This window comes from Astatotilapia calliptera, chromosome 16 (genome assembly GCF_900246225.1).
Source record: "Astatotilapia calliptera chromosome 16, fAstCal1.2, whole genome shotgun sequence".
Taxonomy (NCBI): domain Eukaryota; kingdom Metazoa; phylum Chordata; class Actinopteri; order Cichliformes; family Cichlidae; genus Astatotilapia; species Astatotilapia calliptera.
This window is the reverse complement of record NC_039317.1, coordinates 25,702,301-25,717,997: the sequence shown is the minus strand read 5'-3', so window position 1 is coordinate 25,717,997 and position 15,697 is coordinate 25,702,301. Positions and strand designations below refer to the sequence as shown.

The 15,697-nt window shown below is 37.8% G+C and overlaps 1 protein-coding gene across 2 annotated transcripts; it reads left to right on the top strand.

Annotated features, from left to right (window-relative positions):
* The first annotated feature begins 4,582 nt into the window (after positions 1–4,582).
* Positions 4,583–15,439, top strand: gmppaa (GDP-mannose pyrophosphorylase Aa). Of its 2 annotated transcripts, XM_026145294.1 has the most exons (13): positions 4,583–4,772; positions 6,744–6,841; positions 7,065–7,168; positions 7,453–7,645; positions 7,818–7,877; positions 7,964–8,094; positions 8,241–8,255; positions 11,343–11,477; positions 12,036–12,133; positions 12,226–12,272; positions 12,472–12,564; positions 14,325–14,493; positions 14,849–15,439. In XM_026145294.1, exons 1-13 carry the CDS (start codon positions 4,706–4,708, stop codon positions 14,947–14,949), a joined length of 1,311 nt encoding a protein of 436 aa, XP_026001079.1. In that variant the 5' UTR covers positions 4,583–4,705; the 3' UTR covers positions 14,950–15,439. The 2 variants fall into 2 exon arrangements, with proteins under 2 accessions (XP_026001079.1, XP_026001080.1); XM_026145295.1 differs by lacking the exon at positions 8,241–8,255.
* Positions 15,440–15,697: the final 258 nt, after the last annotated feature.

The following is a 15,697-nucleotide window of genomic DNA, read 5'->3' as shown; positions in this document are numbered from 1 at the left end:
GTTTTGCATTACTAGAGCATAGACATTTTTTTTCTTATTGAGGGTTTTTTTGAAACACACGGTGATAACAATGCACTACACTGAACCGTTAACATGTTAGGTACTGATTTGTTTACTCAACAGTAGTTTTTAGAACAAGTAATAAATTGTATTTAAAAGGTTTCTGAGACAATCTTTGGTACACACGCTGTATTTGTTACCCCGGTTTCAGACTTACAGTGATGCTGAAGGGTAATTATCTTTTCCCCAAAGACTGACAGTTTGGGATTTGAGTATTTGATTGTGAATATTTGATATTGTGATATCAACATATTCACCAAATTAATGCTAGGATTCATTTAATAAATCGCAAAGGCACTTTGCTGTTGGTACCTTGTGTGAAAGTGAGCACAATGTGACAAAAAAAAGTCTGTACATTATTTTTTTTTTTTTATAATAAGTCAGTTTATTAATGCAGATTATTTTTTTTATTTTTTTTTATTTTTTTTTTTATTTTGACTTAAAAAAAGTAACACAAACATTCATTCTTTGCAATGGTTGTGTTTGGGCTACTTGTAGGGCTGTGCCATATGACCAAAATCTCATATCCCGATATAAGACATCTATCGTCCGATAACGATATAAATCACAAAAATGTAACATTTTCTGTAAATTCTGTGAATCTCGGGCAGCTCGACTTGCGTGAAGTGTTTCCAGCTGCGCGTCATGTACCTGGAGTCGAATGTTTTAACCGATGCATAAAACTACACATTTTTAGACATAAGTTGTAATGGCCGCCGTTTTCTTTGTGAATATTTATTACACGGCGTGCTGCGGGGAAAAGCCTGTTCTAACGTTTGAGTCCAAGGTTTATTTTTTAGCACCTGGCGGCTCTTTTTTACTTCTCATCCGTAAATAATCTGCTCTTTCACGTGATTCAGTTTATTTTGAAAAGTCTCAACAGGATTTTGAGCTTTATTGTGAAAGGTTTATGTGGAACATAAACAAGCAGACACGCGATGGTGTTACCGTCGTTGTTGCTAACCACAACGCATAAAAACAGTCGCTTGTCCATCCGTAGTGTGGTTATATTAAATATAAGAGAAAGAGAGAACTTTAATAAATTAATATAGCCACTGCAGTGACCATCAAAACGATGAAAAAATATTGCTGTAAACAGCTTATTTTGCAACACCACGAAACAAACAATAGCGTAAAATGAAACGATAGAGGTTTTTATATCGTCATCTGATATATATCGTTATATCGAGCAGCCCTAGCTACTTGTACGGTTAGTTTTTTATTTTTTATTTTTTTTGGTTTGTTTTTCCTTAAGAATTCGTACATTATAGTTCATGTTATAGTTGATGTAAAGAACGTAAACAAGTGGGCCAAACACAAAAATGTATATTTTCTTGAACAGATCTCTTTTGTGCCTGTGAGCAAATAATTTTTTGTGAACTTCTTGTTATCATTTTAAATTTGTTCACTCCCTGAATGTGAACTACAAAATATGTGAAGGATCTAACTGGTACTTAACTGTAGTGAGACATGACTGAATTCATGTTGAAGGGACGATTGAATTAAGACTGCATTTATAATGTGACTGTGGCAAAAGAAATATATATATTTTTTTGTTTTGGTGTATTTGACCAATTAAAACCTTTGGAATGCAAAATTTATCTTTTCTTTTCTTGTTTGTTCGTTTGTTCGTTTTAACTGTATCGGGTGATTTTCATGATGTGACTACTCTCAGCTTCTGTTAAATTGTTGCTTTTTTGGATTGCTTCCTGTTCAGAAAACAGACCCAAACTTATTAAGCTTCCACTTTATCGCGTCTCTCTCGTATTCAAACTGTCATCCCTCTGCTATTAGCTCATCTTGCCAATGGACTGTCCTTCCACAAGTCACAATAATTACTACTTCTATAGTATTGATCAGAATTTAATCAAACTTACCCACAATAATCATCTAATGGGTCTTTACCAAAATTGTGCTCAAGGACACTTTTTTGTCATTTTTATAGGCACTTGTCCATGTTCACAGTATAACCTTCATGCATACTTCTTCCAGTCTCATAATATGTTTGCCTCTGATGTCTTGAACAGTAATCAATTTAAATCATATTTATCAGTCTTTAACATGTTCATGAACTTCATGAACTGCCAAATGATGTGAAAGTTTGAAAGTATTGCTTTGCCTTTATATGTTGCATACCACTTGTATCCCATTAGACTGCAATGATCCTTATTGGTCATGATCATGGCAGGAATCGTCCCATTGTTTTACTCCCATATTCATAGATATTTCATGTTAATACTTGAGCAGCTACACCCACAGTCTGGTCACATGCTCACTCCTCACAGTCTTTGGCATTTTAAAGTCTGCCAACGACTGAGTGGAAAGTCACGTGACTGTGCCCATCGATAAAGTGAGTTTTTTCCAGTTCTGCCAGCTCTTCTCCATAGATTCAGTATTTTCATGCCACTGAAGTTCACATTTACATAGTGAATCGGGTCTAAGACATTAATAATTGCAAGGATTGCAAAGCATCTTTGCAATGCATGCTCATGTTGTTTGTAACAACAAATTAGCCTAAAACTGATGTTAATTCGGACTTATTTTAAAAACGTCTACAAAAACAGACGCGTTACAGCAGCTGAGCTAAAAAGAATCTTTGACGTACAGTTTTTATGATCTAATCTTGCTGGAATTTAACTAGATTAGGATTTTATAAGAACATTTGATAGCATAAAATGTGTGACAATACAGTGGAGAAAAGTCCTCTTTTGCACATTTTGTTTTCCTTCTTTGTGTCTTTTTTTTATACAAAGGAAGTATAACGCTGTTTCTGTCTATGTGCAGAGGGCCAAAATGAAAAAGAAATAAATCTTTAAACTTTTGAGGGGGTTTGAAAGCGCTTCAGATTTCTGTGTTGCTCCTCCAGAAAAGCCTGTACCAGAGCACCTTGTCCCTTGGTGATTGTTGACTAAAATGTTATTCTGTTTGTTTGATGCAGACTCGCACCTTATTTGCATATGTTTGAGTTATGAATACTACCACATGGGAGACTGTTTTACTTCAGGTTATGTTTTAATGAGTAAGTATGAAAGTAAACTCTTCTATTAGAGCTGTGTAAGTGTTGTCTTTGCAAGCATTCAAAACTGACAGCTGAGATATTTTCCCCACTGCTAGAACTTCCCTCAGCTGAAATAAGGGAATAACCTACTTTGTGTGGATGCAAGAGATGTTCTAAAAAAGGAATAGATGATCAGTAAGAATATATTACAGCAAGCTGTAGGATTACAATCCTGTTTTTTGTAATAATCAGATTTTATACCCTGTTTGTTTTTGTTTGTTTGTTTTTTACAAAGGTAGAACTGGATTTATTAGAACTAAAATAAGCGCTATAATACAGTGCAAGTGAGAAATGGCAAACTGTGGCACATTACAGGTTTAGGATTAAGTATAATCAGTTAATATTGTGGTAGTCTAGTCTAGTCTAGATATGCTTGGGCTGTCTACTGCAGTAATCAAAGATATGTCAGACCCAGGTCTTCATACTCTTATTTTCTCACTAAAAAAAAGGTCATTTAGAATGTTTTCACAACACAGTTGCAAAGTCTTTCAAGACTAAATTTTGTATAATGTGGTATGGGGTTTAGCTCAGGACGTAGAACATGTTATCTACTAATCAGGAGGTTGGTAGTTCAATGACTTGATCAAAGGGTGGCTGCTTGAAGGGTGGCTGATCCAGTCTGCATGCCAAAGTATCCATGGGCAAGATACTGAATACCAAGTTGGAATGTGAAAGTTAGATCGAAAGCACTTAGGTGTATATATAAAAAAATTAAAAAATGTTATCATGTTTGGCTTGACAAGAGGTGGAACTGAAGGTGGAACACTTACAGATGCAATGTTTTCACTGGGAGTGACCACAATGAAATACATTCGACATGAACACATCAGAGAGACAGCTTGGGCTGAGTGGTCTGGAGACAAAGTTAAGAGACACAAGACTGAAGTGGTTTGGACATGGGTAGAGGAGGGACAGGGGATATATATTGGACAATGAGTGTTTTAAATTGTGCTGCCAGGCAGGAGGAAAAAAGGAAGACCATAGAAAAGGTTCATGGATGTACTGAAGGACATGCAAAGATTTGGTGTGATAAAACTGAATGCTCGAGATAAAGTGAGATGGAGGAAGATCCACTGTGACTACCTCTAAAGGAAGCACCTAGAAGAAGTATGCTACATAAAATAAATATACAAACAAACAAACAAATAATGCAACAATATTAAAGCACAAAGAAGGAGTTTTAAGGAAAAAAAAAGTTCAGATGTTTAGTTTGATGTATAGGAGACACATAAGGTACACAAGGTTTACTGAGCCTGGATATAATTTATATAGGAGTTTGCAGTGATATTATAATTGATATATTTTTAGTATTTATAATATTTAGCATACTATAAATTAATAACATCATAATTGATGCAGTTAAACATAATCTTGAAATATTGTCGCACGTACACAAAGGCATATTCTGGTGATTTCAAAAAGAGCATTTGTAGTCCAAAGCTTTCAGGCGCTTGACTCCGTTTCACTCCGAACACTCTGGTCCGTGATTTCACGATAATCTCGTTAACGTCACAATCAGGAAGTGAGTGCGGAAATGCTCTCACAGCTGTTGCTTACTGCTGCAGATAGTTTCCAGCCAGGTCTTGCATGTCGCCAAGCAGCGTTTCTGTCAAGATGTTGAAGTCGGTCATTTTAATCGGAGGCCCCCAGAAAGGTAACTCTTTTCCTTGGCGTGTTTTCAAAGTCATTAACGTGTGTTTAAAGCAAGGCTAGGCTGCTAATGCTAACAGGCTGGCTGAAGTTGTTTTTATCACTGACGTGTCACAACGTGTCCCACGAACAAGAAGTAAAATCTTACCCATATAGCTTTTATACCCTAATATTTTATCACCACGTCTTGTAAACTATAGTCCAACCTGAGCACAGATTTTTTTTTGGAAAACCCCCCAAAACTTTAGCTTGCCTTCCACTACTGATGCATTAATGTCATTCCCTCTCAGCAAGCGTGACAGTTATTTATAGAAAAGTATTTTAGATTACTTATTCTATTTTTTATTTTTTTTTAAGTAAAGTTTAATAATAAAGTTAATGGGTGTGTAATGAAAGGCTCTATAGCTCGGCAAGATCGTCTGTCTTTTATTTTATACTTAGGAGAAACCAGCTACATACATACAGTACCCTTTACTGTGTCTGCTTTGTATTCTTATCTTTTTAACGACTGAGCCCTCGTGATATGATTTGCTCAGATTTTTCCATTTTCAAACAGAAGATGGCATGCTTTGGAGGAACAGCCCAAAACAAATAATAAAATAAATAAAATAATACATAAAAAAAATAAATCATGAAAGATTGAAAGACAAAATTATAGAAGAGGACTGATATGTAAAGCACACAGAACAGAAGCTCGCAGAAGGCAGGCAAGAACAGAGTGATGATGACAGAATTGAGTGTGAGAGCATGGTGAAGGTGAAAGTGATGTAAAGAATAGACCACCAACCCAAGCACTCAGAACTGTAGGCAGATTAGTAAATGCAGATCTTCTCATGCATAAACTCCTTGTTATATAGTGATGACACAAGTGAGACCCTGAGCATTAAAACAGCAAGTGTCTTTCCGCTGCTGAAAAAATATCCTTAGATCCCACTGTTTCATATAATTACAAGCCAATTTCCAAACTCCTGTTTATTTCTAAAAGCCTTGAGGAAGTTCTTGCTCGTTAGTGTCTTTAGATTGTTGAAGGAAGAACATCTTAAAATAAGTTAAATAAATTCCAGTCGGGTTACCAACAAAACCACAGCTCTGAAACAGCTTTATTGGAGATTGCCAATGGCATTCTTATGCACTAAGAGAAGGGTGAACATTCTATTTTAGTCTTGCTTGACTTATCTGCAGCCTTTGTTCGTGCTACTCTTATTAATAGACTACAAAACAGGCTGGCATCACTGGTACTGCTTTCAAATGGTTTTCTTCATACTTATTGAACAGATACCTCAGAATTCATATTAGTCAATGTATGTCCACCTCTGAACCCCTCAGGGCTCAGTTCTTGGACAATTTCTGTTTTCTTTCTATATGTTACATGTGCTTCTGCTTAATAGTTTAAATGGATTCTCCTATCATTTTTTATGCAGATGACACATAATTGTACTTTTCTGTCAAGCCCAACAACCTCAAGAGCCCCTCCTACCTCAGTGAATGCTTGCATCTCAAAAGACACTTGTTTGTCTTTTTAATTCACTTCAGAACTGGTACAAAAATGAAACCTGCTATTCAGTCGGAGTTAGAAAACCTGTCCGCCACTCTGACTTTAAAACTAGAGGTGACTGTGCTTTTGAGGTTGTTTTGCCTAAACTGTGCAACTGCCTTCCTCAGTCAATCAGGTTTGCTGACTCTATGACTCTAAAATTAGCTTAAAAGTAATTTTTAAAGGTTACCTTTCCCTTAATCTTTTCCTCTTTATTTTCAACTATAGTAAAATTGTGTGTATGTGTGTATGTTTGAATGAATGTCTAATCATGTTAGGTTGATTGTGTCTGTTTGTCTTAATGTTAACTTGTATATCTATCTGCTATGTGCGAGTTTAATTTGAACTGTTACGCACATGTAATCCTTTGTTTTGAAAAGTGCTATACAAATAAAGTTGTTATTATTATTTTTCTTAAAATATTCAAACACTGTTTTTCAGGCACAAGATTCAGGCCACTGTCATTTGAAGTGCCCAAACCCCTGTTTCCAGTAGCTGGTGTTCCCATGCTTCAGCACCACATTGAAGCATGTGCCAAGGTAAGTTTCATTTTAAAGTATCGGATTGTCACTAGTTTTGAAATGTTGGCTCTTGTTTGTTTTTTTTCCTTTTTTGTAAGAGCTTAGTAATTCTTAAAATACTAAAGCAACTGTCGCCTCATTAGTAGTTGGTGTTGGGAATTTCTTGGCCTGTGTTTTGTGACAGACAGCACCCACAATCACTCTAATGCTGATCCTTTTTGTTTTCTTTTTTTATATATAGGTTCCAAACATGAAGGAGATTTTGCTCATTGGTTTTTATCAGCCAAATGAAGAACTGAATAGATTTCTGTTAAATGCACAGCAGGAGTTCAAAATTTCAATCAGGTAAACAGTGGAGCTGTTGGCTTTGCTTTTTTATAGAAAAATGTTTACATTTCCTGGGTATATCGATAGCAGCGACACGAGCTTGTGAGAATTAGGAGGATGTGATAGTTCAGTGTCAAGATTTAGAAATACATTTTGTATACGACACAAACCAGAACACCATTTTGATTCTGTTTGTCTTTAGTTATTCTTTTTTGTGGCAAATGTAGTGCTTTACTTGCTACTGTGCACGCCCATTGCTAAATACCTGTAGATATTTCACTCTTCTTAACTCCTCACCACAGGTACTTGCAGGAGTATGCAGCCCTGGGCACTGGAGGGGGCATCTATCACTTCAGAGATCAGATTGTCTCTGGCAGTCCAGAGGCTTTCTTTGTACTGAATGCTGATGTTTGTTCAGCATTTCCTCTTACAGAGATGCTCAGCTTTCAGAAAGAACACGGAGAACCAAACAGCTTTGTTATCCTTGGGACAACGGTAAAACATTATAATTAGTTTCTGGAACGTGAACTGTCGTGAAAGTAAAACTAGATTTACTTGGTTGGTTTTTCTTTGACTTTTTGACTACAATTAAAATGGTTATATTAGATCTTTTCTCTTTATAGAATTTGAGATTATGCTAAATTATATTGACATTTTCTCTAATTAGGCAAACAGAAAGCAATCCATGAATTATGGCTGTATTGTGGAAAACGAAGAATCGAACGAGGTATTTAACCATTTGGTCTTCCTAGACAGTTACTCTGTACTGCTGAAACTTAAAATTATGATTAATCTTTCTTTTTTGATATGTAGGTCTTGCATTATGTGGAAAAGCCAAGCACATTTGTGAGTGACATCATCAACTGTGGTATATACCTCTTTAACCCAGACATCTTCCAACATATTGGCGCAGTCTTCCAGAAGAACCAGCAGGACATGTTACTGTGAGTTGTAGCTGTCCCACTTGTTGGTATGTGCGTGGGAATGTGTGTGAATACCATTTACTCCATTTCTTTGTTTCTCTTCATTTGTCTTTTTTCCTTCCTTTCTCCTCCCTGCCATGTTTTCTGTCTCTTCATACAATCATCAGATATCCCTATGATGGGTAAGTGGGTATGATTAGGTTGCATGGTGTGGTTTTAGAGCACTTAGTGTATGGGGTGAGAATTCCTTGTGAATGCTACTTGTATCACTTTTCTGTGCACAGTGACATGGAAACAATATTTTTTTGTTTCTTAGATTTCATGGTCTGACATTTTGAGCACTGTTTACATTCAGTTCAGTTTTGTTTAGCTTAACACAAAGACTGGAAACTGGTAAAACAGCTCTTTGGATTTCTAGGTGAAAAAATGTCACTTAGTACTTTTCAGTCTGTACACAAGCCATAATTTAAACTCAGTTTACCATTGTTCTGTTGGTGTACCCAGGTTTTACTAATGACGTCCTAGCTGGACTATTTTAAGAAATAAATAAAATTATGCTTTGTGAAACAGCTCAAGATGTTGAAAATTAACTAAACGTATCAACAGCTATAATGTTATGTCAAAGATGTCTCTGCATTGTATTTAAAAGACATCTAGTAATGTTAGAATGCCAACCAGATTATTGTTTGCTTATCGTCGTTGCAGTCGTTTTGTCACATGACAACTGTAACGTCACCACAGCGCCATCCCCACCTTGAGTATACTTTCCACTTCTGCAAGTCTGCTAGGGCATGCTCAGGTCAGAGTCGTGCAGATTTTGTCATTAGACAGTGAGCACGATGGGTCTGTGCGGCCTTCTGTGTGTCTGCCTGTTGTTCACGACCATGCCAAGTCATCCACGGAGATTTTACATTATAGTACGCCAACTACTCATGCGCTGCAGGCTTCAAAGAGGTATAACAGGAATCACTGCTCAGCTGTCAGATCTCCTGCTGTCCATGTCGGTGTCTGCAGCGGAGTATAAACGAGCCTTTATACTGACACTGAGCGCATGCCAGACTTGCTGCATTCTTCTGCTGAAATATGCGTGTCACCACTCAGATAAAACCTCTGCATCAGCACTGCTATAAGAGTAGAAAAAATTGAAACCAGAAAAAAAAGCAACACAAAGTTTTCTTCATAAAGTCTTATCTCCTTTTGCAGCATCTCCCCTTGTATAATCTGGGAATCCCTGAGCACCTGGTATATACTGATACATCACTGATCGAACACTGGTGTCTTCAATCCAACTGTGCCAGAGTTACAAAAAGTCAAAAGGGGCACAAAAAACTGAAATGACTCAGGCCGGCAGTTGTGATGTCGCTTTTCAGGATGGTGACAAGGGCAGGTATAATTAGGCTTTTAGTCTGGCCTGTGTAATACCACATTTCGCCTCTAGATAGGATAGTAAATTCATCTAGCTTCTGTTCTGCCCATATTTTTTCCCTACTGTCTTTGACCTCTAGTCAGTCATGTTGAAGGACTAGCAGGCAGTGAATGAACCAGTAAACACAGTAAACTGAAGCTCTTGGCAAGAGCAAGATTAACAGGAGCCAAGATTTTGCTGCTGCTGACTTCAGTATGTCCTAGAGATTAAAGAAGCTTAACTAGCCTCAGATCAAGAGGTACCATTGCCTGCTTTTATGAAACATCGCTAACCCCTATAGTGTAGAGCACTACATAAAGCATCTGTAATGGAGGATAATGTTCATATTTAATAAGAATGGTTATTCAGTCCTCTTACCTTTTCCAGGAGTAGTTGCAAATTTATAGAGTATAGACAAAATGCAATTCACATCCATATGCGTAGGTTTAAAGAAACATCTACGCTATTGTAACCTGCTCTTCTGAGGAACTGCATTTTGAAATGATCGGTTTATTTATTTATTTTTTTAAAGAGGCTCAACACATTTAGTTGTCTCTATAGTTTCTGCTGAATAAGCTAGAAAAAAACTATAATCGAGATAGTGAAGCTTCATGTCAAACTGATACAGATGTCTCACTAGAAGACTTGCTTTTTATAATATAATAATATGCATGTGGACTGAGTGTACCCTGCTATTTCACAGAAGCTACAATAAAACATGGGATCAATATATGTTTTGTTTTTTTTAATACAATCTTTGATACTTTTTCAGTTTGTTTTCACTGTACAGTAGCTGACCTAACAAATACCACACCAAGGACACTTGAAATATATTACAACAGGTCAAACCGCGCTTTGCATAATTCACCTGCTAACATCAATAGCACTTAAATCAAGCTGGGCACTGAATCAGCAAAATTGTTGAACACATCAGAGATACTTGATAGAAATAAGAAGGCTTTTACTGCAGTCTCTTGGGGACCGCTTCGCCTCTAACCACACCCCCTCCTTCTTGGTAAAACTTCGATTATGGGTGCAATCCTTTAAAATATTCTTTTCATCAATATTTAACACTCTGTTTCATCTCAGGGCTCTCACAATACACTATGCCAGAGACCCTGATTAGTATGGAACACATAGTCTCTTCTACTTAAGTTTTGGATCACAACTAGGTAATCAGCTTTGGTTTCAGCCCAGCACTGACACCATCAAAGATAACAGTGATGCATTTTAACTCGGTGTTCTCATTTGACTCTGCAGGCTGGATAGTAGGCAATAAATTCATGTTTTCTTAAGAGACTTTAGAGGTAATGGGAACCGCTGGGTTGTTGTTGTTTTTTTCTTTGGTTTTTTTTGTACACAACTAAATATTTGAAGAATCTCAATAGCTACTCAAGAACAGGAGGAGTGAAAGGGGAAAACGGGATGTAATTCTCATTTCTTTATTCACCTTTGGCAAGAAAAAGGAACGTGATAAAACTTCACATTTTGTATATGTGAATTGTTTATTTGATGTTTGGAGAGAAAGCTGAACCTGATCATCAACGACCAACTCTGGTTATAAATAGGTGTGCTTGGTCTGCGCTGCAACATTGGCATGCAAGTCATCAGTTTTCGTCTTGGTGAGCAGGCAAGGCTTGGCCACAGCTTTAGGTTATGAATTCTGGAAAACTTGTCACCTCATTTTTTCCAAAATTCAGAAAATATACGGTTTCAGCTGACACTCGAAAAATAAAGTTTCGTTCAGTTGAGGGTAGTTTATGCCGATTCTGTCTTGAATTTAATTCCAGCCTCAAGCTTTGTGCACAATATTTTAAAAAATGGGATTTGTAACTCTGTGCGACTGATGATCTATTTCTGGCAGAGAGGAGCCAACCAACGGCTGGCACCGAGCTGAGGCCATCAGGCTGGAGCAGGACATTTTCACTGCCCTGGCAGGACAGGGAAAACTCTACGTATATAAAACCCTCAGCTTCTGGAGCCAGATTAAATCTGCAGGGTGAGTGAATGTGTCATAAATGGTGTCGCATTCAAGAGAGCATAAATTTGATACTGCAACCCTGAATGTCAAAGAATATGGGAGACACTGGACTTGCATGCATATAGGCTCCAAAGCTTGTTGAAGTACAACTTATTTCTTTGACACAGAGAGTGAGTTTTTATAGTTGTTTATACAGTCCATGTAGACCAGGGGTGCCCAATCCCGGTCCTCGAGAGCTACCGTCCTGCAGCTTTTAGATGCATCCCTACTCCAACACAGCTGAATCAAATGGTTTGATTACCTCTTCAGCATGCCATCGTGTTTGGCAAAGGCCTGATAACAAGCCATTCATTTGATTCAGCTGTGTTGGAGTAGGGATGCATCTAAAAGCTGCAGGACGGTAGCTCTCGAGGACCGGGATTGGGCACCCCTGATGTAGACTCACCAAGGAAGTCTTTGTGCAGTGTGATTATGCTATAAGCTGTACAAAAATGTAAATTACCACCTTAAATGAAGAGACTCTTGATTTATACTCATTTATTTATTTTATTTCTTTTATTTATTTTCCCCCCTCAGGTCTGCAATTTATGCCAGTCGATTGTACCTCAACCAGTATCACACAACTCATCCTGAAAGACTGGCGTCAAATAAGGAGGGAGGCCCCAAAATAACTGGTACAATTTATTAACTTCCTGTATCTTTTTTTTCCTTCCTCATAATAACACAAACAAATCTATTTAGACTTGCTTTCTTTTCCTTTCTCCAGGTAATGTCTATATTCATCCTACAGCTAATATTGATCCCACAGCTGTGGTAAGGGTTTTCCTTATACGCTTTAAATAGAAATGGCATGTCCTGTTAACAGCAGAGCCTCATATTAAAAATTTTGTACTGCATTTAACTCTAAAAAAGAGAAGAATGTGCTTTTAGATGGTCTGATAAGTTAATTTGGTGTTACTAGTTGAAATGGTACAGATATTATCTCACGCAGTAATTTATTTTCTCTTTGCAGTTGGGTCCCAACGTTTCCATCGGCACTGGAGTGACTATCGGCGCTGGTGTCAGAGTTCGAGAATCTATCATCCTCCATGGTGCAAATTTACAGGTGACTGCCTCTGAATATAAAGTACACTGTTAGAAAAAAATCATGCGTGATATCGATACTGATATGGACTGGGTAACGTGTTAGGAATGAAAGGATGACAGGTTGGAAATGAAAGTGATCAACTTACAGAGGGTTGTATTCAAAGACACCTGAAAGTCAGAAGTGGAAAAAATGACGTGACAGTCTATTTTGCCAAAATTTAATTGCAACTCAAAATGGTACTCAGTAGTTTATGTGGCCCCTGCGTGCTTGTATGCATGTCTGGCAATATGGGCGCATGTTCCTGATGATGAGGCAGATGGTGTCCAGGGGGATATCCTCCCACATCTGGACCTCAGCGTCACTGAGCTCCGGGACAGTCTGAGGTGCAATGCGGCATCGAATGCCCAACCTAAATCCATCGAATGATTGGATTTAGGTTGGGCGATCATGGGGGCCAGTCGGTGGTATGACCTCCTTCATTCTTTAGGAATTGCCTGCATACAAACTGCCACATGAGGCCATGCATTGTTGTGCACCTTCTCCTCTTTGCACAAAGGAGCAGATGCCGGTGCTGCTGATGGATTAGGAAGCTTCTACGACCCTGTTCAGCTCTCCTAGAGTAACTGTCTATCTCCTCCATGCTCTTGAGGCCCTGCTCATAGACAAAGCAAACCTTTTAGTAATTGCATGTCTTCATGTGACTTCCTGGGGGAGTTGGACTACCTATGCAGCCCCTGTAGGGTCCAGGTATCGCCTCATGCTACCAGTGGTGACACTGACCCTACCTGAATACAAAACTACAGTGAAAAAATAGGAAGTAAGGATGTTGTTTCATCACTGCTTCTTTTCTAGTGCACCTGTTGTTAATTTCATTAAGACGAAAGCACCTGAAACTGATTAACAACCCTCTCTGCTACTTAACTGACCAGATCAATATTCCAGAAGTTTAACTGACTTGATACTCTGATTTAAAAGCGTTCCTTTAAAGTTGAGCAATGTAATTTCCAATTCCCTGCTCAACTTGCTTCACTTCATCAGACATGTCTTGCTTGGCATTATACTAAACATCAAACTAATTGACATGGAGGTGAATTTATCTGAAGTGATCAGCTTTACATTTTATCCACACTTCAGCTGTGACCTCTCTGAAATTTATCTTTACTCATCTGTCACACTAGAAATATCGTCGCATGCACCTCACACAAAGATGTCATTTTTAACGATTTTGAGGCCGGAATAATTGAATCCCACACCTCCAGCAATGATTGGCAGCCTTTTAAAATGAATTTATACTGCTGGTGACTTATTGGTTTTCATTGTGTATTGCCTAGAAGAACAATTTGTAATTTAAGCAATACTTACAAATCATCACTACCTGTTGTAATACTCACTGCTTTTTTCCTCTCTTCATGTTTGAACAATCTCTAATGGAGGAGTGATGCTTAAAGTGGAGTTTCAGGGCTTCCAGGGACTAATGACCTATAGCCAAGGGTTCCGCAAAATAATCAAGTGTAAGATGGGGACCACATAGGAAAAGAAAAAGAGCATATTCCACCCTCTATTCTTATCTATATTATCTCTGAGAGCCAATAGAATCACTGAATTGATTGTTACACACTATGGTCAGGTATCCTTGGAATACGTGACCTCATATCCCCCCGTCTCCCCCAGAATTTGGAACACCTGTATTAAAGCAGATGTGGAGACTTGAAACACAACAATTACCTGCTGAAGGCTTCCCGATTTTTCACTAACTTCCGTTCCCCCTCTTCCACAAGGATCACTGCTGTGTTTTGAACAGCATTGTGGGATGGGATAGTACCATTGGCAAGTGGGCAAGAGTAGAGGGAACCCCAAGTGACCCAAATCCAAATGATCCCTATGCAAAGATCGACAGCGAGACACTCTTCAGAGAAGGAAAACTCACCCCCTCAATTACAATTCTAGGTAAGCCTGCTCTGACTTGAAATTATATATCTGTTCAAATATTGTGTTCGGTATATTGTTCTGAGAAATGAAGTTATTGGAAAGAAAGCAATACCTAAGGCCCAGTTCCTGCATGTATTTGAATAGTTATTTAAGATATTTGTGAATAAGCTTGTAAATCACAGGTAAGGCACTTTGAATGAGGTGGTATGCAAATTAAAATTCTCTAATTGTCACACTTGTTTTTACATTTCAGTAAACTGTGGCTAAAAAGAGCTACACAAATGATGTTAGGGAGTGATGTGAGAGTCAGCACAGCAATAAACTGTCTTTGTCCTTTGCAGAGACTTAATACTGCCTTGCTTTGTCTCCTCAGGTTGTAACGTGACGATCCCCTCTGAGGTGATTATACTGAACTCAATTGTCCTCCCACATAAAGACCTCAACCGCGGCTTCAAAAACCAAATTATTCTCTAGTTAATCTTCCTCACGCTTCTGTCCACTTATTGTCACTGATGAAGGATGCTGCTGCCCAACTGCTGGCTCTGTCTCTGAGTTACTGTATATAAGATGTCAGAAATGAATATATGGAAGATTCATTTCATAGTTTTGAAAGATAGATTTTTTTTTTTATATATATATTTGTCCTCGAGCCTTTATGCAACATTGAGTGTCAGCAACATTAGAGAGAGGCTAATCATGCATGTTGATTCACCTTGAAAGGTTCCGTCATGCCAGAGGTTTTATATTGTTTTTACTTATTAAATTTACCGAACTGTAAAATTACCGCAGACACTAATGTAATGTATGTAGTTGGATTTAATATGATGTAAAAAATTAAATAATAAAAAAAAGAGTTTATAGATAACACATATTCTGTTTCTCAAGGGCATCCTTGACAAACGTGAACTGTTACTTCAACATGAGACGGGGAATTATTGGAAAATAAAAATCACTGGCTACCAACTGTGGTTAATTTTAAGAAGTGATTATTTTTCCGGAGCGCTGATTAAAACCTTTTAGCAGCTTCATTGTTAGTCTAAAGAATTGTCTGCCATCAAAATAAATCAGCAGACTTGAGATTTACATTGCAATCAAGCAATGTTGCCTTTGGAAATGTGAATTTTGTGGGAGTGGGGTGCTTTTCCCAGCAACACGAGATACTTAAATTGTGCAATCACTGAAGAAACTCTTCCAGTTTATGTATACAGCACATTAACATTTA

Bases quoted from the DNA above. Each gene is read 5' to 3' on its own strand.
- gmppaa (XM_026145294.1), top strand. From the start codon at position 4,706: ATGTCGCCAAGCAGCGTTTCTGTCAAGATGTTGAAGTCGGTCATTTTA. The intron at 4,773-6,743 runs GTAACTCTTTTC...ACTGTTTTTCAG, and splicing joins AATCGGAGGCCCCCAGAAAG to GCACAAGATTCAGGCCACTG. The intron at 11,478-12,035 runs GTGAGTGAATGT...TTCCCCCCTCAG, and splicing joins AGCCAGATTAAATCTGCAGG to GTCTGCAATTTATGCCAGTC.